Consider the following 22,341-nt stretch of genomic DNA (forward strand, 5'->3'; position numbering starts at 1 on the left):
ATTGGAAAAAGTCCCTTTCTGTTTGGTGCAGCTGGCAGTGTAAAATTCTGCCCTCTATTTATGCATACATTTATCTATAGATAAAGGAGATGTCGAAAAAGTGAATTTTGTGGTTAGGAAATGCATTATGATCCATATTTTCAAGATGATACATGAAAAAAAAAAGGGGGGGGGGTATATTTTTTCTGGATTGGGCTTCCCTGGTGGCCCAAATGGTAAAGTATCTATCTGCAATGCAGGAGGCCCAGGTTCGATCCCTGGGTCGGGAAGATACCCGGAGAAGGGAACGGCAACCCACTCCAGTATTCTTTTTTTGTTTGTTTGTTTTACACTCCAGTATTCTTGCCTGGAGAACTCTATGGACGGAGGAGCCTGGCGAGTTACAGTCCATGGGGTCACAAAAAGTCAGATACACTGAGTGACTGACACTTTCACTTTTCACGTTCAGTCTGTGATTTGCATGTGTGTAGATACACTTGAAACTGCAGGATTTCTTAAGCACATACTACTGTCCTTACTTGCTAATTGTTTTTCCTCACAAAATGAAAAACACTGCGTTTTAAAATTTGTTGTTGACTCATAAAGACATTTCAGTAGTTTCACATGGGGTTCTACACATATTATGTTTAGTAATTGACTATTTTGGGATCCTTCTTTTAGTTTTACCTTTGACATGGGTGACATTGTTCAATGGTGTTAAAAGCTGCAGGCATTTTATATTACAAAAATGATGTCCAACTGAAATCACTGTATATAACTCAGATCCTTTCTTTCATCAGTTCTCAAATGTATCACTTTTTCAGTTCTCCCAAATTTCATAAAGGGATGTAAAACTATATCTGCAAAAATGAATTTCTGTTAGCTACTGGTTTTTATTTAAATATCTATGGGATAAAATCTGTGCCTAAACTTTTAAAAATGTATGATTAACTAGAATGTTAAAACTTTGCTATTTAAAAATTTCTTTTTCTGAAAATAGAAAACAAAATGAAATGCTTTTTATATAAACTTAAAAAGAATTTCGCTTAGTCTATAACTGGTAAACATGAAATCATATTTCTGACTGCTTGTTTTTGAAGCAAAGTTCAACAAACATTTCTCAGGAACTTATTGTTGGCACCCTGATAGACTGAGTCTAGTGATACCACAGTGAGCTCATTAAGAAGTTTAACCCACAGTTCCTGTGTTGCTAATCAGCACTTCATAAAGCCTGTTCAAGTCTGTAGTGGTTAGTTCAGGGCCCCCAAACAACTGTAGTAAGAGATCTATTCAGCTTTTATCCTCTAACTTTCAAAAGTAATTATTAGATAACAGGAATTAGGTAACACGGCCCATAGAGAAAGTAAATACTGGGTTAATGTCCTGAGCTCCTTTTCTAACTAGCACACTAAAGTTAAATCACTGCTGAACCAATTGGTAAATCTAGCTGTATATACTATTCTTGAAGTTACAGTTTGAAATTATATCAAACTATAAAGTAGAAAAGTTACCACTGGTACTCTTGGGGATGATGAAAGAAAGACTATAAAGATACTAGAAAGAGAAAGATTCTAATAAATTAAAGAAAGTTCCAAAGAAATCTGAAAACCTGTGTTGACTTTTATTTACTTCCTCATTCAAAGTTATGGTGGTAATACTAGATACTGTGACACATTAGCTGACAACACACACTGAAAGTATTTACTCTCTACAGAAACTCCACAATCATCACATTCTAAGCTAATAGTCTTTATCTTTTGGAAATACAAATAACAACAAATACAATTCTCAAAATCCTTTTCAGGGACAAAGTGGGTAGACAGTCTTTAGTTATTATATGGATAATATTTTATATTCTTTTAGTTTATGAAGACTCAAAGAAAGCTTGATGTGGTTCACATTTTTAAAAATTGTATTTCATTTTTTTATTGCTGCACTGCACGGCTTGCAGGATCTTAGTTCCCTGACCGTGGACTGAACCCAGGGCCTGGCAGTGAAAGCACTGAATCCTACCCACTGGACTGCCAGGGAATTCCTGAGATGGTTGCAAAAGGACTCTGTTCAAAATTGTTTCTCCATCAGATATTATTTGCTTCTGTCTTCAGAAGATTTTATCCACTGGCAAATCCATTCACTTTTTAATTTTATAAATGAGCTTGTAGGAACTAAACTTGAAAGGAGCCTTAAGTTTATTCATCTACCTCACAGTTTCAGTTTGAAAATTTCTGGGTTAATGTCAGTAACACTGCAGTGGATGTGGTGCCATCCTTTTTAGTAACACTTAAATGACTTCCAGTTCTGGTCAGCTGTGTATCCCTCTGCCTGCTCCGTGGAATTTTAGGGACTGCATGTTCTCAGTTTTGTTGATGAATTATTGTGAAAGTGTTTTCATGAACTATAAAGCAATTTGGAAATCTGAAATATTTCATTTATAATTATTCAGTAGAAAGAGACGAAAAAAAGCCTGTCTTTGAGGATTCAAAAATCTTGTTGATAATTTATAATCCTAGAATATATTGATTGTTTGGACTTTATAAGATGTTTATAATTTATTTCAAACAAAATATTTTGCCTTTGCCCTGAAAATTGACCTTCAGTACTAAATCCTAGTCTGAAAAGAATGGTTAAAATAGACTTCACCCTTTAGAAATCCATGCCCTTAACTAAAGAGGTGGCTGAGTGTGAGAGAGGTTCTCTACAAACTATTGATGGCCATACATTAGGGACAACCTCAGCAGTTCCTGTATATTTCTTTCTATGCACACTTAAAGTCCTGTTGCTGTCCATTAAGAACAGGTTTCTTACTTATCTAGGTTATTTTCTTCACTGTTTACCATTTTCCATTAACTAAGCTAAAAAGGAAATTAGCAATTTTATTTTTGGCTGCTCTAGAGTAAATATCATAGGCTAAAAATAAGAATTTCTGAGGTACTGCCAAGTGTCCTTAAAAATAAATTTAAATAAATAAATAAAATATGCTAGAAAATAAGATAAATAAATAACTTTTATAAGAAAAAAAAACTAATATCAAAGAATCAGTCTTACAACTTGCCAACATTAATGATAGAGAAGTAGCATCTCTCTGGCCAGGACAGTGTGGGAAGTTCTATTCTGAGTGAGCTTTTTGTACTTTGCACATTGGTTAGCACAGACTGAGAAAACTTGAGAAAGAAAAACAATGATTTTCTTTTGTAATGAATAAAGCAATTCTTTAGGTGTTAATGGTTTAAAGTGAACAGTAGATACATTCTGATCAAAGGAAAAGTATTGGCAAAACAATATATCAAACTGTTAATTGTTATTCTGTTTTTGTGTTTACTATTTACTTTGAAATAAGAAGGCATGCCTCCCTCAACCTCTAACTTTTTTTCAGTTAAGACTATTGCTGTGTGTGTTTCTCCCTCTCTCCAAAGATGAATGTGGGCTCTCTTTTGGACACAAATGAGCTATGACTCTCTTTAAAGGTGTCTGTGGTTCTAACTCAGATACTAACTAGTTGTGTCCTACATTCTCCTCCATGCCTTTTAGCTCTGATACTCAGGAATTTTGCAAGTCAAATATCTTTTAATTAGTGTTTCCTTTATTTACTTATTTTTTTGTACCTAATATATTTTTCCTGAAACATGAAGTGCATATGTTTTAATGAATCTTTCTATGTTAATATTGTGTACTGTGGGAATTATGGCTAGCATAGCATAGACACTTAATACTTCAGACTATGATTCTTATTAGGAAATAAGACTATTTTTTCAAATACTTTTTTTCCAAATAAGCGTAGAGTCTGTAACATTCTATGGGAGGGTAACAGGAGACCCATTAATTTGATTCTAATTTAGTCAGATGGAAAGGGAATGGGGTAAATTTATATGCTGAAAACTTTATATCATGTATTTATATCATGTTTTTCAGTACAGTGTTGAACATGAAGCTATTATTGGGGTATATTATGGTATATATTGGTGCCCATGGTATTAACAAATGAGGCTGTCAAGTCGGCATGAGGCAACATTCTTGTTTTCATTCCCCGTTACCCACCCATGCTGGCGGGTATTGTCCAATTCTGGACAGTTTCCTCATTCCCTAGTCCACCCTAACCTTTCACTACTCTTAAATACTTCTCACATCAGGCACACTGTTCATAAAAGGCCCCCATTTCTAACTGCCTCTATTTATTGACTTCCAGCCTGTTTTAGGAACAGATACTCTATCCTCAAATACTTCCTTTTCCTTGTTGCCTTCTCTGACCAATTCACCCAAATTTGTGAATTTCTTTAGCGATTTCAACCTTTATCACAATACTGAGTGATATTAAGATATTCTTAGACATTCTTGGGGTGCTATGATGGAAAATGAACAAACTTTTTATTTCTGATTTTGTTTCCTTGACCACAGACATGACACTGTTTTGTTACTCATCTTCCCCTTCCAGATAACCAAGCTGAAAATAGATAGTAACCCTTTTGCCAAAGGATTCCGGGACTCCTCCAGGCTCACGGACATTGAGAGGTAATGAGAATTTTCTGTTTACTTTTTTGCCCAGATAAGATAAAGAAAAGCACTAGTTTGTAAGAGCACACTCCTTGCAACACCAGAGAGACATAATTTCACTGTGTATAGTCTCCAATACTCCGTATAGTCTCGGTTCTCTGCCTGACCTTCATTTCCGGTTATAAACCCTACAGATATGCAACTGCTGAAGTTCTGACAGCCACTGCAGCTGGATCTATTCTATGCTCCATTTCTGAGTGAAGTGGTTTCTTTGAACAGGACATTAATTCAACTGCAAAAAATAGGGCTTGTTTGTTATCAAAGACTCAGTCCTCTTGATGATGTTAAGCTTCATGTCTTAAGTGGCAATCCACAGAGAAAATAGAATCTTAATAGCCTTTGCTTTCTGAAGTGGATATATTTGCTAACATAAAGAGTATAAAGGTAGTTTGGAATTTTGAAGCAAAAAGAGGCAGTTTAAATCAAGGTGCATATTTTATCTACAGTGTAGAATGCTTGTGTTTAATAGGAAAGCTTACTGGATAACAGGACCTTTAAGGCAAGTGACAATCATGTGCCTGTAGTTGACCCTAATTTTTAATTAAAATGGTTCACACAGTGTGAGACTGTGATGAGTAATGTGATGTGATGTGTGATGAGTAATGACTATATTGAGAAGCATAGTTAACCAACATGAATGTCAAAAATGTTTTTTTCAAAGAAAAGATTTTTTTTCAACCTAACTGATTATTTGTACTCCTAAGCGTACTATGCAACTTTCTGTACTTACTGTTTTATTTTTGGTGAACACACTTAAATTCTACTGTCTTTGCAAATTTAAATTATAAAACAGCCGCCATTTTATACATTAAATCATCAGATTTTATTCATCCTCTGTATTTAATCTCTTATATGTCCTGGTATCTTTATAGACAGGTGGAGTACCCTTAACTACCAGCCCTCTGGTTTATTTTATCTCCAGATCTTTATGTGATTTCCCCACCAACTGCTACATGGTTCTGACACACTTCATTATCTACCACATGGTCACATGTCCTAACCTCAGCACTTCTCTTTCCTGTCCTGGCAACTCAAATAAATTTTAGCAACATCTGATCCTTCCACCATCCTTCCCAATGCCAGAGCGTAAAGGTGTGGTTTTGATTTTGCTGGGAAAGATATAGAAGCTCAGTGGGGAAACAAAGAATCCAGCAGGAGAGACTGAAAGTTGGGCGGGCATTTGAGTAGAAAAGATTAATTAGTTGAAGAGCCTGACAAGTGATTGGGGGTACTGAGATCAGGGAAAGGAACTTGAGCTTGTGGTTGAAAATCCCTTGCAAAATGGATGGCAAGAAGGTAACTCTTCGATTAGGTAGAATACAGGCATGCAAATAGGCCATAACATCCAAATCAGTGAGAAAGTGGTATCAGCAGCGTGGGTGACAAAGGAGTCCACGTTTACAAAGACATTTTGTGACCCCATGAGCTGTAGCCTACCAGGCTCCTCCATCCATGGGATTTTCCAGACAAGAGTACTGGAGTGGGTTGCCATTTCCGTCTCCAAGGGAATCTTCCCAACCCAGGGATCAAACCTGGGTCTCCCACCTTGTCAGCAGATACTTTACCATCTGAGCCACCAGGAGGTGTTTTAAAAAGGCTACTTCCATTTAGGTGTGATCTTTCTCATCTCCTGTTTCTAGAGTGTCAAAGGCACTGATTCACACTAGATTTATGCAAGTGGGATTATAATAAGTGAATTTTTTCTCTTTTCTAATCAGGTATCAGGCAAAAATGAAGACAGTGGTTCAGTGGGGCAGTAGAGATGTGTTTTTATAGTGTGCCTCATATCTTCTGTTTCAGGTCAGGGGTTGAGCATGGTATATGAAGACAAAGCCATGGGTTAGAGTCCCTGCTCTGCCTTTTCCTGGCTGAGTGATCCTAGAGAAGTAGATCACTTAAATAAGATCTTAAGTAAGTAAGTTAAGTAAGATCACTTCTAAGTGATGCTCAGAAGTTACCCTGAGTCTGTTTCCTCATGTAGAAAATGGAGAACATAACGCTGCTCACTTTATTATGAGGACCATGTAAGATGACATTTATGAAAGCACTTTCAAAATCTGAAAATGTAAAATAATTATATTTTACTAGATGAGCATCTGGCAGAGGCGTGGGTCGGCAGTGGCCTGCTGCAGGGTTGGGGGCATTGCCTGTAGCAGTGCCTGCATGGGAACTTTTGAAGGAGATCACCATTATCTTCACTCAGTTCAGTTCAGTTGCTCAGTCGTGTCCAACTCTTTGCAACCCCATGAATCGCAGCACTCCAGGCCTCCCTATCTATCACCAACTCCCGGAGCTTACTCAAACTCATGTCCATTGAGTCGGTGATGCCATCCAGCCATCTCATCCTCTGTCGTCCCCTTCTCCTCCTGCCCCCAATCCTTCCCTGCATCAGGGTCTTTTCCAATGAGTCAACTCTTTGCATGAGGTGGCCAAAGTATTGGAGTTTCAGCTTCAGCATCAGTCCTTCCAATGAACACCCAGGACTGATCTCCTTTAGGATGGACTGGTTGGATCTCCTTGCAGTCCAAGGGACTCTCAAGAGTCTTCTCCAACACTGCAGTTCAAAAGCATTAATTTTTCAGCGCTCAGCTTTCTTCACAGTCCAGCTCTCACATCCATACATGACCACTGGAAAAACCATAGCCTTGACTAGACGACCTTTGCTGGCAAAGTATCATCTTCATTACCTCCACCACAGTTTGGCCTCAGGTCAGATAACAAGGAAGGGAACACAGCCCAGCCCATCAACAGAAGATCGGATTAAAGGTTTAGAGGATGAGATAGCTAGATGGCATCACCCACTCGATGGATGTGAGTTTGAATAAACTCCAGGAATTGGTGATGGACAGGGAGGCCTGGCATGCTGCGATTCATGGGGTCAGAAAGAGTCGGACATGACTGAGCGACTGAACTGAACTGAACTGAGCATGGCCCCGCCCATCAGAATGAGACCCAGTTTCCCCCACAGTATCTCCCATCAGGAAGCTTCCATAAGCCTCTTATCCTTATACATCAGAGGGCAGACAGACTGAAAGCTACAATCATAGAAAACTAACCAATCTGATCACATGGACTACGGCCTTGTCTAACTCAGTGAAACTATGAGCCATGACATGTAGGGCCTTCCAAGATGGATGGGTCATGGTGGACAGTCTTGATAAAACGTGGTCCACTGGAGAAGGGAATGGCAAACCACTTTAGTATTCTTGCCTTGAGAACAGTATGAAAAGGCAAAAAGATAGGACACTGAAAGATGAACTCTCCAGGTCAGTAGGTGCCCAATACGCTACTGGAGATCAGTGGAGAAATAACTCCAGAAAGAATGAAGAGATGGAGCCAGAGCAAAAACAACATTCAGTTGTGGATGTGACTGGTGATGGAAGTAAAGTCCGATGCTATTGTTCTTATGAGCAATATTGCATAGGAACCTGGAATGTTAGGTCCATGAATCAAGGCAAATTGGAAGTGGTCAAACAGGAGATGGCAAGAGTGAACATTGACATTTTAGGAGTCAGCAGACTAAAATGGACTGGAACGGGTGAATTTAACTCAGATGACCATTATATCTACTACTGTGGGCAAGAATCCCTTAGAAGAAATGGAGTAGCCATCATAGTCAACAAAAGAGTCCAAAATGCAATACTTGGATGCAATCTCAAAAACAACAGGATGGTCTCTGTTCATTTCCAAGGCAAATCATTCAATATCACAGGAATCCAAGTCTATAACCCGACTAGTAATGCTGAAGAAGTTGAATGGTTCTATGAAGACCTACAAGACCTTCAAGAACTAACACCCCCAAAAATGTGTCCTTTTCATTATAAGGGACTGGAATGCAAAAGTAGGGAGTCAAGAAATACCTGGAATAACAGGCAAATTTGGCCTTGAAGTACAAAATGAAGCAGGGCAAAGGCTAATAGACTTTTGCCAAGAGAACGCACTGGTCATAGCAAAACCCTCTCCAACAACACAAGGGAAGACTCTACACATGGAAATGACCAGATGGTCAATACCAAAATCAGACTGATTATATTTTTTGCAGGCAAAGATGGAAAAACTCTATACAGTCAGCAAAAACAAAACTGAGAGCTGACTTTGACTCAGATCATGAACACCTTATTGCCAAATTCAGACTTAAATTGAAGAAAGTAGGGAAAACCACTAGGCCATTCAGGTATGACCTAAATCAAATCCCTTACAATTATACAGTGGAAGTGAGAAATAGATTCAAGGGACTGACTCTGAAAGAGTGCCTGAAGAATTATGGATGGAGGTTTGTGACACTGTACAGGAGGCAGTGATCAAGACCATCCCCGAGAAAAAGAAATGCAGAAAGACAAAATGGTTGTCTGAGGAGGTCTTACAAATAGCTGTGAAAAGAAGAGAAGCAAAAGGCAAAGAAGAAAAGGAAAGATATCCCCATTTGAATGCAGAGTTCCAAAGAATATCAACTAGAGATAAGAAAGCCTTCCTCAGTCATCAGTGCAAAGAAATAGAGGAAAACAATAGAATGGGAAAGACTAGAGATCTCTTCAAGAAAATTAGAGACACCAATGGAATATTTCATGCCAAAATGGGCACAATAAAGGACAGAAATGGTTTGAACCCAACAGAAGCAGAAGATATTAAGAAGAGGTGGTAAGAATACACAGAAGACTATACAAAAAAGATCTTCATGACCCAGATAATCACAATGGTGTGATCACTCACCTAGAGGCCGACATCCTGGAATGCAAAGTCAAGTGGGCCTTAGGAAGCATCACTATGAACAAAGCTAGTGGAGGTGATGGAATTCCAGTTGAGCTATTTCAAATCCTAAAAGATGATGCTGTCAAAGTGCTGCACTGGGTATGCCAGCAAATTTGGAAAACTCAACAGTGGCCACAGGACTGGAAAATGTCAGTTTTCATTCCAATCCCAAAGAAAGGCAATGCCAAAGAATGTTCAAACTACCACACAATTGCACTCATCTCACACGCTAGGAAAGTAATGCTTAAAATTCTCCAAGCCAGGCTTCAACAGTATGTGAACCATGAAATTCCAGATGTTCAAGCTAGATTTAGAGAGGGCAGAGGAACCAGAGATTAAATGGCCAACATCCGTTGGATCATTGAAAAAGCAAGAGAGTTCCAGAAAAATATCTACTTCTGCTTTATTGACTATACCAAAGCCTTTGACTGTGTGGATCACAATAAACTGTGGAAAATTCTGAAAGAGATGGGAATACCAGACCAGCTGACCTGCTTCCTGAGAAATCTGCATGCAGGTCAAGAAGCAACAGTTAGAACTGGACATGGAACAACAGACTGATTCCAAATTGGGAAAGAAGTACGTCAAGGCTGTATATTGTCACCCTGCTTATTTAACTTATATGCAGAGGACATCACGAGAAATACTGGACTGGGTGAAGCACAAACTGGAATCAAGATTGCCCAGAGAAATGTCAATAACCTCAGATGTGCAGATGATACCACCCTTATGCCAGAAAGCAAAGAAGAACTAAAGAGCCTCTTGATGAAAGTGAAAAGAGAGTGAAAAAATTGGGTTAAAGCTCAACATTCAGAAAACTAAGATCATGGCATCTCGTCCCATCACTTCATGGCAAATAGATGGGAAACAATGGAAACAGTGACAAGACTTTATATTTTTTGGGCTCCAAAATCACTGCAGATGGTGTTTGCAGCCATGAAATTAAAAGACACTTGCTTCTTGGAAGAAAAGTTATGACCAACCTAGACAACATATTAAAAAGCAGAAACATTACTTTGCCAACCAAGGTCTGTCTAGTCAAAGGTTTGGTTTTTCCAGTGGTCATGTATGGATGTGAGAGTTGGACGGTGAAGAAAGCTGAGCACCGAAAAATTGATGCTTTTGAACTGTGGTGTTGGAGAAGACTCTTGAGAGTCCCTTGGACTGCAAGGAGATCCAACCAGTCCATCCTAAAGTAAATCAGTCTTGAATACTCATTGGAAGGACTGATGCTGAAGCTGAAACTCCAAAACTTTGGCCACCTGATGTGAAAAATTGACTCATTTGAAAAGATCCTGATGCCTGGAATGATGAATGTGGGAGGAGAAGGGGATGACAGAGGATGAGATGGTTGGATGGCATCACCAACTCAATGGACATGAGTTTGAGTAAATTCTGGGAGTTGGTGATAGACAGGTAAGCCTGGCATACTGCAGTCCATGGTGTTGCAAAGAGTCAGACATGACTGAGCGACTGAACTGAACTGAACTGAGATGAGCATAGTTTTACCCCATCCAAGTTACTTTCAATAATCTTAATAAAATACTTCTAGAATAAAAATAGCCCCTTTTGTTTTACTTAACGTTTATGAGAGACAAGGACCCAGACTGACTGCCATTTAGAGTGACGGACTTGATAATGCATGCAGCCACATTTTCCACTTAACTGAGTAAACATCCTGATGTCGGGAACACTCACATGTACATGAAACTTAGAAGCTTTCAGTCATCTGAGGGCTAAAAGAGCATCTTATGAGACTAGCTGCAAGTTTGCAAGATGACCTAAGTAGTGTGAAATTGGCCAAGGTTTTGGATTTCATTTCCAGGTATTTAAGTCTGAATTTTTCCTAAACAGCCTTTGGGGATGGAACAAATCAGATCAATTGATCTTTGGAGACCTAAAGAAATTAAATTAGTCTGGAGTCAGTTACTGCACTAAACCATCTAGTAATTGAATTGCCCCTTGTAACTGATGGAAAACAGCCCTATTTGTAACAATATAGAGAGCGTTTGTAAAATAAGAGATCTGAGAGAAAAACACATCTTTTTATGACATGATGACAGAAATTGCACTTTTCTAACCTAATTGAATATGGTGTTATAAATACGTGACCTTAATGATTTCAAGTTTCCTGTCCCAGATTTACAGCTCCTGTATGGGATACCCAAACAAAAATGCCTTTAGGATTGAATCTGTATGCTTTATACCTCTAAACTCACAGTATTATTCCTTCTACATCTGCACAAGCTTTGTAGATACTCTAAAAGCCATTCTGATTTTCTCACTCTCATTTTATGAGGTTCTATTCAGATACCTAATGTCTCACATTCTTCACGTGTAGCCTTACTCCCAAGGACATCACCCTCATTTGTAAAGGAAAACTAGTGCCATTAACAAAAGTAGAAGGTATTTTCATTAGATGCTTTGTACATATGCCTACAAATGGACAGCTAAGAAGCAAATCAAAAGTCCAAAAGTGTTTCTCAATATCTGATTTATAGCTATTTAGTTCAGGGAGAGAATTATCTGCTAGTGCCATATAGTAAATATAACTTACAGATAGTCTGTCAGTTGTTTTCTTTTTGGGGGAGTGAAGGGACACTTTCTAAGTGAAAGAAAGATAGTAAGTGAAGGCATGGTATTACTTCTGAAAAAGGAGAAATGACTATGAAGATATTTAAATGTTCAAAATTAAGTTTCTTCTGTTAGGTTTTTTGTTTTTGTTTTGTACAAATAGAGTAAGTGGGAAAGGAATATGTTAGAAAATATATAGTACTGAATACTGACAGAGAAAGTAGAATAAACATTACCAGGCAACAGGAAAAAAGAGGAGTCAGGTATCTGATATGACAAACTCCAGATCTTTTTACTTGTCATTTTCAAGTTTTCTTGATACTGTTTGACATTTATACTTCCAGTGTTTGGAATCATTTTGTCCAGTTTTCTAAAAGAAAAAGTCATTGGAATTTTGACTGGGCTTGTGTTGAACTTGTATAATAATTTGGGAGAGAAAAATGATGTCTTTACAGTACTGAGACTTTTAGGAATACATCATATGTTTATCTTTTTACTGAAACTTCTTATGTTCTTTAGAAGTTAGGGTATTTTCAAGTCTGTAAGTCCTACACATTTTTTTCAGGCACATAGCTAGGTTTATTAGAATTACATTGTCCAGTTTAATAGCCAATGGCCATAGATGGTTAGTGAAGAAATGTGGCTATTCCATATTGAGAAGTACTATAAGTACCCAAAAAACAAAAACACAAAACAGACACTGATTTTCAGGATTTAGTGTGAAACAAGGCTGAAAATATCTCAACAAGTTTCAGGATATTGGTAACATGCTGAAATAATATTTTGCAGATATATTGGGTTAAATAATTACTAAAATTAATCTCATCTGCTTTTTAAAATTTTGACAGACTATTTAAAATTACATATATGGCTCATGATAGCTTTCTTTTTTTGTCTTGTGTGTACTAGAAGGTTATTTTAGGGGTGGCTTACTTTTTTTTTTCTCATTTATTTTTATTAGTTGGAGGCTAATTACTTTACAATATTGTAGTGGTTTTTTGCCATACATTGACATGAATCAGCCATGGGGGTGGCTTACTTTTGAAAATAGAATTTTTAATTAGAAATCTGTCTAGTCTATAAAAAGTTATTGATTCCTATATGTCATTGGCATCCTGCCATTTTACTGAACTTAAAAAACATTAGTTTTAATAATTTTTCTTTTTAGTCTCTTGAGTTTTCCACTTAGCTCTCCATATCAACTGCAAAAATGACAATTTTATCTTTTTCTTTTTAATAGTCATGCTTTTTACAATGTCTTCTTCTTGTTATATTACATTGACTAAAATTTCCAGAACACTATTAAAATATAATTGTGATAGTTAGCATTTTTCTCTTGTTCTTGACTTATTTAGTAACGCCTCTAGTATTTTATCATTATATATGGTTTTCATTGGCTTTTGGTTTTGGATTGGTATTCTTTATCATACTGAGGTAATACCTTTCCATGCCTAAATTAAGAACTTTTTGCTATTCTGAATGTTACTGACTTTAAACACTCTTTTAACATGCATGGAGACAGTTTTAATTATTTTTCTACTTGTAAATAACAACAGGATTAATTCTAGTCATATTGTCTATGGTGAGCCATCCTTCCATCCTTGTATTTCTGGAATATATCCTATCTGGATTCTGTTTTTCTTGTAATACATTGCTGAATTTAATTTACCCATATTTTATTAACACTTAAGACTTTTTGTATCAGTCTTCATAATAGAGATACATTTTGTTTCTTCTTCCTTGTCAGTTTTTAGTATCAGGTTTCTGCTAGTCTGAATGAATTGAAATATCTTCCTGCTTTTTATTGCTTGATCAGTTTAAATCCAAAGAAGTGACCCTTTACAATCTTGTGCATAAATTCATCTGGGGAATTCTTTGGGTGAATACCTTTAACTACTTTTTTGGTTTGTTCCATAGTTTATCAGTCAGATGTGCGTTTACTTCTATCCCATTCAATGCCTGTCTTGAGTTCTGCTTTGTCTAACCTTATATTGCTATACCTTAACATTTGTTGGTTTTATTTGCCTTTTAATTTTTAAAAATCTTTGTTCTAACAGCAAGAGACCCCTCTTCTCTTGCATCATTAAGCAAATATCTTGCCATTTCTTTCATCAAGTAAAAAACAGCCTCCTCTTGATGCCATGTGTCTTTTGAGTTACTGATTCGCCCAGTTTTCTACTCCTTTTTATAGTGAGGCTCCTTAAGTAGAGTTACCGGGGTTTGGCATTGTCATTTATTCTCTCCCTTTTTCCTCTTTGCCATTTATTCTTCCGTTTTTCCTCTTTGCTTCCAAGACCTCTCACAATCTCTGGTTTTTATTCTACTCCAGTGGCCATTCTTTCTCCATCTACTTCTTGGTTCTCCCCCTTGTCCTCTATCTGTAAAATAGTAATATGGTCCAGGCCTTAGTCCTTGGATTTCTTCTCTTCTCAGTCCACATCCCCTTCCTGAGTGATCTGAGCAGTTAGCTTCATGCCTTTAAATGCCATTATATGCTGACTTCTATCAAATTTACATCTCTGGTTTTGGTTTCTCTAGAGTCAAAGCTCTGGCTGTCTCTTTTCTTTTTCCCTCTCCCTTAAGGGTGCCTTAAATTTCACACATCTATGACAGGATGCCCAATCACACTCTTCTACATCTGTGCTTCTCTTACAGTTCCGTTCTCAGCTGCATCCTTCCCATTGCTCAGCCAAAAGACTGGGAGTCACCCTTCCTGGCTTGCCTTTATCTCTCACTTTCCCTTGTGGCTCAGCCAGTAAAGAATCTGCCTGCAATGTGGGAGACCTGGGTTTGATCCCTGGGTTGGGAAGATCCCCTGGAGAAAGGAAAGGTTACCCACTCCAGTATTCTGGTCTGGAGAATTCCATGGACTGTATAATCCATGGGGTTGCAAAGAGTCAGATACAACCGAGCGACTTTCACTTCTGCATACAGTTGACTAATTTTTCAAATCATACCCAGAGAAGTCCAACTACTTACCATTCCTGCTGCTACCACCCTTATCTAGGACACTATCATCTGTTTCCTAGATTGTTACTTTTCTGTTGATTTTTCTGTGTCCATTCTTACTGCTCTTAAGTCAGCTTTCAGTTCACCAATCAGAATGATCTTTTAAGAAAAAAAGTCAGTCAAATCACATCAGTCTTGCTTAGAACTTTCCAGTGACTCATCTTCCCATTCACTGTGAAACCCAAAGTCCAGACAAGGCCTGGAAGGTGCCATAGTCTGATCCCAACCCTCCCAGTTATCTTTCTGAACTCATCTACCTTTGTCTTGCTTTTTTTTTTTTTTTTTTTTACATAGCCAGGTCCATCTCAGCCTCAATTAGGGCCTTTATACTCACCCTCTGCTTAGAATATGCAGCCCCTAATATCTGATTGGTCCAGTGCTTTGCCTTTTGTTTCCTACTATATCCCCAGAACCTCGAATAGTGCCTGGTACATAGTAAACACTCAAACATTTATTGAGTAAATAATGATATGTATTTTTGTAAAATGTCATACAGACTACCTGTATTTTTAATAATTTGTCTGAAGGTCTTTGTGTTTTAATAGAAAAATTTTGTCTATCTCCCAAGTGTTACAACTGCTGATATGTTTGGTTTTGTTTCTTTTTAACTGTTTCTGCTCTTTGTTAAGTTCAGCTATTCATTTTACCTTTTATTTTCTCTTCCTGTCTTTTGTAAATTTATCAAGTCTTCCCCCTCTTTATTATGGTTAACATTCCATAGTCACCATGTGTTACAGGCAGTGGGCTATAATAGTTGACACATTTTATTTCAGTTATACTTCAAAATAATTCTATAATAAAGAATGATTATTATTCCTATTCAGCTGAAGCTTAAAGAGATTAATACTTTATGATTCACATAGTGTAATTTGTGACAGCTGAGCCTCACACCCAGGTTGGTTTGTCTGAAATCAAAATCCTTTCTCTTATTCATTGTATTTCTTTTAAATATAATTATGCTTTTAAATTCTGAAAGACATAATTGTAAAATTGATATTTCTATGTTATTGTTAGGAATGAAACTATACATTTTCTTTTCTTGTAAAATAGGAGATATTTGAAAGTGAAGTGAAAGTGAAAGTCATGTCTGACTCTTTGTGACCCCATGGACTGTACAATCCATGGAATTCCCCAGGCCAGAGTATTGGAGATATTTATTATGTGATTATTTCCTTGTAGTGCCCCTCCCTCAACCTCTAGTTTTGGTTTAAATAATCTGGGACTTAAAATCCAGCTTCTTATTCATGTATCTTCTTCATCTTCTCTTTAAATTCTTTTTCTTAATGTAAGGATCAGAAATCTATCAACTGAAATGATTTAAATTTAATTCTAGTCCTATTCATTTCATTGTTTAATGTTCACTTCTATTGTACTCATTACTGAAATTGTGTTCAGACTCTTCTCAGCTGTTGATAAATGTTGAATAATTGGTTGAGGAAGGATATATGGGTTATTCTCTTTATTAGTTCCTATATATCTGAGAGGATCTGTTGCCATTATTATAAACCTGACTAGGGTCACAGTTTTTCTCCTCAGAACTCTTTCAACCTTTCCTTGTTGTCTAGTTTTTCTAATACTATAGATAGGGTAAAAGCTGATGCTAAACCACTGTCTTTCCATTGTGGGACAGTTGCCTTTTTTTTCTGTCTGATAAAATATGCTTTTAGAAAGTTTTCTTTGAAATTCGGAAATTTTACCAGTATTTGTTTAACTGTAAATTTTTTTTCATTTGTATTTACAATACAATTGAGCCCTTCAATTTGAAAAATCAAGTTGTTGCTCATCTCAAGAAAATTTTTTTTCTCCTCTTCTGGCTTCTAATCTGTCTGCTCTATTCCGACATACTAAAATTCCCATTATATATATGTTACATCAATTCCCTACTTCTTATCTATTGTTTAATAATTTTTATCTTTTTAACTGTTTACTCTAATACTGGAAGGATTTCTTATATGAATCTTCTAATTTGTTGAGTCTGTTTTCCACGGCATCAGGTATTCTGTTTGCTCTCCTTATTAAGTTCTTTTAAAATGTGGTAATTACTATATTGTCATTTTTCAAGTATACTTTTACATTTCCAAACTGTTTCCTTTTCATGTCTGCAAGTTCCTGCTTTATCAATACAGGGTGTTCTTAAATCTCACTAAAAACTTGAACGTACAGTTAGAGACTTAAAATACTTCTCCCTGTTTCTTGGAACAAGGCAGTTTCAAAAGAGATTGCTTGTTACGTTTTTTAAAATTAGTTTTCTTCTTTTGGATTGCAGAGTATTTTTGTAATGTCCACTTATCTTTCTCTAGCTCATATATAGAATGGAGTGTCTGTTTAGTGTTAGGAGCTGAGATTAATTGTGAATTAAACCATGTGGATCTATAAAATCTTTCAGGTGCAGACTGAAAAAGGGGTAATAATTTAAATTTATTGTGACTGTGTCCATGTGGAAATATAATTATTCTGTTCGGGTTAGGAAGTTGTTGCAGGTAGGAGGAGATAGCCTTGGAAAAGGGAGTTTTAACTTTACATTAACTTTGATCAAGTTACCCTGTCTGCCTCAGCAGCTAGAAATCAGCAGCTCCCACTCCATGCCCAACAAAGCCACCTCATGGCCCTTTTCCAGAGCCCATGGTGGTCACTGGCCCCGCACCTTTCAGTGTACCAAAGCCACGGTGTGCAGCTGAGAGCGTGCTGCTGTGGGATTCCTTCCTCAAAGCCTCCAGCAGTGTGAGAATCTGCTTCTCATCAGCTGCTCAAAGACCTGCCTCTTATCATTGATCTCTGATGCTCCAAGGTGGGGTTTAGGTTAAGCTCTGACAGAGGGCTTTTCATTTCTTCCCCACTGCACCCTCACTCCCTCCAGGTACCCTTCCTCCGTATCAAGCAGTGAACCCAAGCTGTTTGATGCTTCCTCTACTTCCTTCCCTGTGACTAAAATGTCAATTTGCAGCTGGCACTCTTAATTTCCTGAACCCCACCTTGTTTTCTCAGTCATGTCAGTGGGGCAGAGAATGAAATACATAGGCTTATCTCACCTTAGTGGTTCAGGATTCACACTGAGAGTCTCTGTAAAATATGTTCAAAACTCCCTGGCATTGAACAAAACTTTCAAACACATGAAATTTGGACATAAGCCCAATGGGAATCAGGTCCTTTTGCTCAGAGCTTAAATACTCTCTATTAGTTTAGCCAAAGAAGAAAACTTTTGGAAACAGGGTTGCAAATTTGATATTCTGAAAGTTTGTAGTTTTATCTGTGTCAGGCAATGGAGCATCAATTATTTTTTGGCAGATCTGCTAAAGAGGTTCACAGAAAATAAGGACTTCTGGTGCCAAAAAGAAAGTAGAGTTGGTTCTAACATAGCTCTGAGCTGGCTTGTGGTTTCTGAGGCAGTCAAGTTTTCATAAAGAGCTGTGTGGGCTAAGTGGGGCCCATCTCTAATATGTTAAATAGCTTAGAGCAGGGGTTGGAAAACTCTTGTTGTCTACCACCTGTTTGGTATAGCACTCAAGATAAGAATGGTCTTTACATTTTAAATGGTTGAAAAAGTTATAAAAATAACATTTTGTGACATGTAATAATATAAAATTAAAATTCATTGTCTATAAATTTTTATTAAAGGACAATCACGTTTTTCAATTTATGTATATGTGGTTGCTTTCGGGCTACAATGACAGAGCTGAGTATATCTGGCAGAGATCCTAAGGCCTACAAAGCTTAAAATATTTCCCATCTGGCCTTTACAGAGAAAATTTGCTGATCCCAGGCTTAGAGCTTTAAGGGCCTGTGGAAATGATGGCAGCAAGGAAAACTCCTACCCAGAAATTTTACCTTCTTAGGATGATATTTAAAATGAAGAAACTCATAATTTCATCATGAGGCCCATGTGGTGATGCTAATTGACAAAGCTGGTGAGATCTGATCTCTGCCAATACTTTATCCTTCCTGTCTTTACAGTGGTAGTTTTTGAGACATGTTCTTAGGATCATTTTAGCACCTGTAGTTCAAGCCAGAAGAAAGACAGCAAAGCAGGATGACAAAGTAACAACCTGGAGATGCATACTTTAAAAAATTATCTATAAATTTTAATTATCTATGGTACTTTTATATATCTTCTGTCTTGTGCCTCAGAAATTATGAATAATTGAAAAATAGGTTGTAATTTTTTTTTTCTCTTTCAGAGTACTAGAAACTTGTAGGGCCTTTAGAAAACAGTATAAAAGGCATTTGGGAAAGTAAGTGTTAGAAAAGCTTCTAAAACATAATCCAGTTTATTATTAAGGAAGTAGAAAATACTTTTCCCAATGTTTCCCAAACTTGCATTATAAAATGGAAAAATAATGATATTTTAAATGTGTAAAAATCCAGTGCTCAAACTTTAAATAAGTCAAATGTGAGTCTCCACCTCTCAGAATCCTCCTCTCCCCAGACAGACTCTGTTCTTATTTGAAGGGTACGTGTGTATGTGTACCTACATGTACCTTAAAGGTAAAATCCTACTTGAGTTCATACTAATCCTTCCCACTTCCACTCAGAATGATAAGGTTTTTACTGAACCCCTCTGACCTTACACCTATATCTCTTCTCATTCATGCTGAGCCTCTAGCTCTGTGACACCAGGAATTATGAGAGAATATTCTGTCACTGCTCCTGTGCTTTATCCCACAGCATGTAGAAGTATAGCAATCTTAGAACATGTATGTCAAGTTATCTCCAACAATGTGACAACTAGAAATAGTTAAAAATCTTTTTATGGCTATTTTTGTCCTTAGTGTAGATTCTACTAGAGTGTATTTGTTTTTTTGTTTTTGTTTTTTTTTTTTGCCTTTGAATACACCATGTGCTCTAAATTTGTCTTGAAATCATGTAAATCATTTATTAAATAACCATATAAGAAAATTATGCTTTTTTAAATTCCAAAAAATAAAAAATAATAAAACATTAACTTAAATGTGTATCATTAGGTTGGTGGTATGACTACCAAAACAAAAACATACAAAACAAAAACACTCTAGTAGAATCTACACTAAAGACAAAAAGAACCACAGAAAGATTTTTAACTATTTTTAGTTTCCCTATCATTATACCAATGAGGCAAGTGGGACCTAGAGTGATCTGCCAGATCACACAATTCGTCAGTAGAAGATTTGGGGTTAGAACTCAGGGTTCTTTGCAACTAGTCCTGGACTTTCTCAAAATGACTCTTTAAAAAATTTACTTCTATTTATATATTTGTAGGTTCATAAATTGTTAGAGCCATAATAGATCTTAGAGATCATCTATCCAGCCCACCATTTCCCTGCTATACCTTCATTAAATGGGAGAAAGCAGAGACCAGACTCAGATAAGGAATCTGACTACACAGCTTCTTATTAAAGAAACTTCTTTTTCATCATCTCCAATGAAGACAGAGTTAGTGTAAGAGACTGTATGTATAAAATGAAAGTTATTTTGTTTGGTAGCCAGGTTAAGGCCTGCTTTTAAATAATATCTATTAGTGTAATAAATTGAAATAGTCTGATGACAATAACCACAAAAAAGAAGAGATGACATTTAACAGAATGACAAGTAGTTACAACAAAACTTTTTTAACTAGCAATCTATGTTCCTGCATTTAAAATGTTGCTCATTTATTCACAGCTTCTAAGAGGAAACATTTATATTACAAAACAATGTCAAACAAACCAGTGAATTTGATAGAGTACCAAAGTTATTCACAGTTGATCCATGGTCGTAATTTATTCTTTTTTTCTTGCTTGTGTCTTTCTATCTGTAAGAAGGATATTTGTTCCCTACCTCACAATTAACTAAAGTTTAATTTTAGAGGCTACATAATCTGTACTTTGGTTGGGACCTTTGTTCTAGTCACAAAGGTTAGACTTAGGGAACTATTTTTTTCCCCCACAGTGGTACAGTTTACTTAAGTTGCTAATAATGATATAAAACCAAAAATGCAGATTACTATTGAAAAGAAAAATTAGTAAGATTAAGTCAAATAAAGAAAAGTAAACTAAAATCTGAAAGAGCTTTTAAAAAGATTAGAGTTACTTTGTTTTTCCAAAATACATTGTGTGTATTTCTATTCTCAAATTAAAATTAATGATTTATAATACATCTCCAATTATATTATCTAAAGTTTTCATTTATTAAGTAGTTTGTGGAAGCAACAAATATTGATATATTATCTAATGGTAATTTATAACATTATCTGCATAAATCTTTAGAAAAATATTGTGACAAGAAGTTATTCATAAAGGCTCAGTAAGACATGATATAAACATGAGAAAACTGATGAGCAAGGATAACTTTAAATATTCTGTTTCCTATAAATTAGATTTGATTTTAATGAATCTGACATTTTATCCCTGAATGCAGCTTTTTTCCAGGTCTGTATTTAGAAAGAGAGAAAGTTAGAATGTAGATTGAAATAACATTTAATTTTTACTTAATTTTCTCTGTGACATATATATTATGCTGCTGCTGCTAAGTCGCTTCAGTGTGTCTGACTCGTGCGACCCCACATATATTATAGGATGGTTTAAATGAAGAATAGCATGTTATAGCAACTAGAAGTCTCAATTTAATTTAAAATGATTATGATTATGTAGCCAGCTTTAGGAATATGATTTTGATACTTAATAGTAACTTAATTTTGTTACCTATAAACATTACTGAGCACTTATTAATGCCAAATGCCAATATAAACTCTGTGTGTTTAACTCATTCAGTATTTTTTTTTAAGTTATATTATTTTGTTTATTCTTTGAGTTCAGTCTAGTATTGATTTAATTAAATATACCAAATCCTCCACATCTCTGTTACAACCAACACAACAATTACAACCAACACAACAATTACAAAAGATAATTGGTGAGAAGTTTCCAGTGAATAGAAAATTAATTACTTGCACTACTTAACAAAAGTGAAATGAGTAACAAGGATGACTAATGTCTAAAGCCTGTATCACGTAATCCTAGTGAGATTTTAAAAAAATTTTTTAATTGAAGGATAATTGCTTTACAGAATTTTGTGGTTTTCTGTCATACATCAATAAGAATCAGCCATAGGCACACCATGTCCCCTCCCTCGCATACCTCCCTCCCATTAGAATTAATAATAATTCTAAGACCTAATTAATATCCTCATGTTGCAGATAACAAAACTGAGGCACAGAGAAGTGAAGTGATTTGCCCAAAGGCACACAAAACAAGTGGCAGGACTAGGATTTGAGCTAAGCAGGTTCCAGTAACTACTACACTAGGGTGGTGGTTCTCCAAGTGTGACCTCCGTATCAGCAGCATCAGTGTTACCTGAAAACACACTGGAAATCATACTTTGGACTTACTAAATCAAAAACTCGAGGGTGGGGTCCAAAAATCTGTGTTTTGGCCAGCCCTCTGGGTAATTTTGATGAACACTGTCTTAGTCTGGTTGGGCTACTATAACAAAAATGCCATAGACTGAGTGATTTAAACAACAGACATTTAT

The 22,341-nt window shown here is 36.4% G+C and overlaps 1 protein-coding gene across 1 annotated transcript in view; it reads left to right on the forward strand.

Annotated features, from left to right (window-relative positions):
- The window catches only part of TBX20 (T-box transcription factor 20), a 44,678-nt gene that overhangs the window by 16,597 nt on the left and 5,740 nt on the right, over nt 1-22,341 (forward strand). Inside the window, exon 6 of the mRNA XM_061166351.1 lies at nt 4,409-4,485. Within this exon, the coding sequence (XP_061022334.1) occupies nt 4,409-4,485 (77 nt within the window). The remainder of the gene's footprint in view (nt 1-4,408; nt 4,486-22,341) is intronic.

The sequence above is a fragment of the Dama dama genome, chromosome 18 (assembly GCF_033118175.1).
Source record: "Dama dama isolate Ldn47 chromosome 18, ASM3311817v1, whole genome shotgun sequence".
Classification (NCBI taxonomy): domain Eukaryota; kingdom Metazoa; phylum Chordata; class Mammalia; order Artiodactyla; family Cervidae; genus Dama; species Dama dama.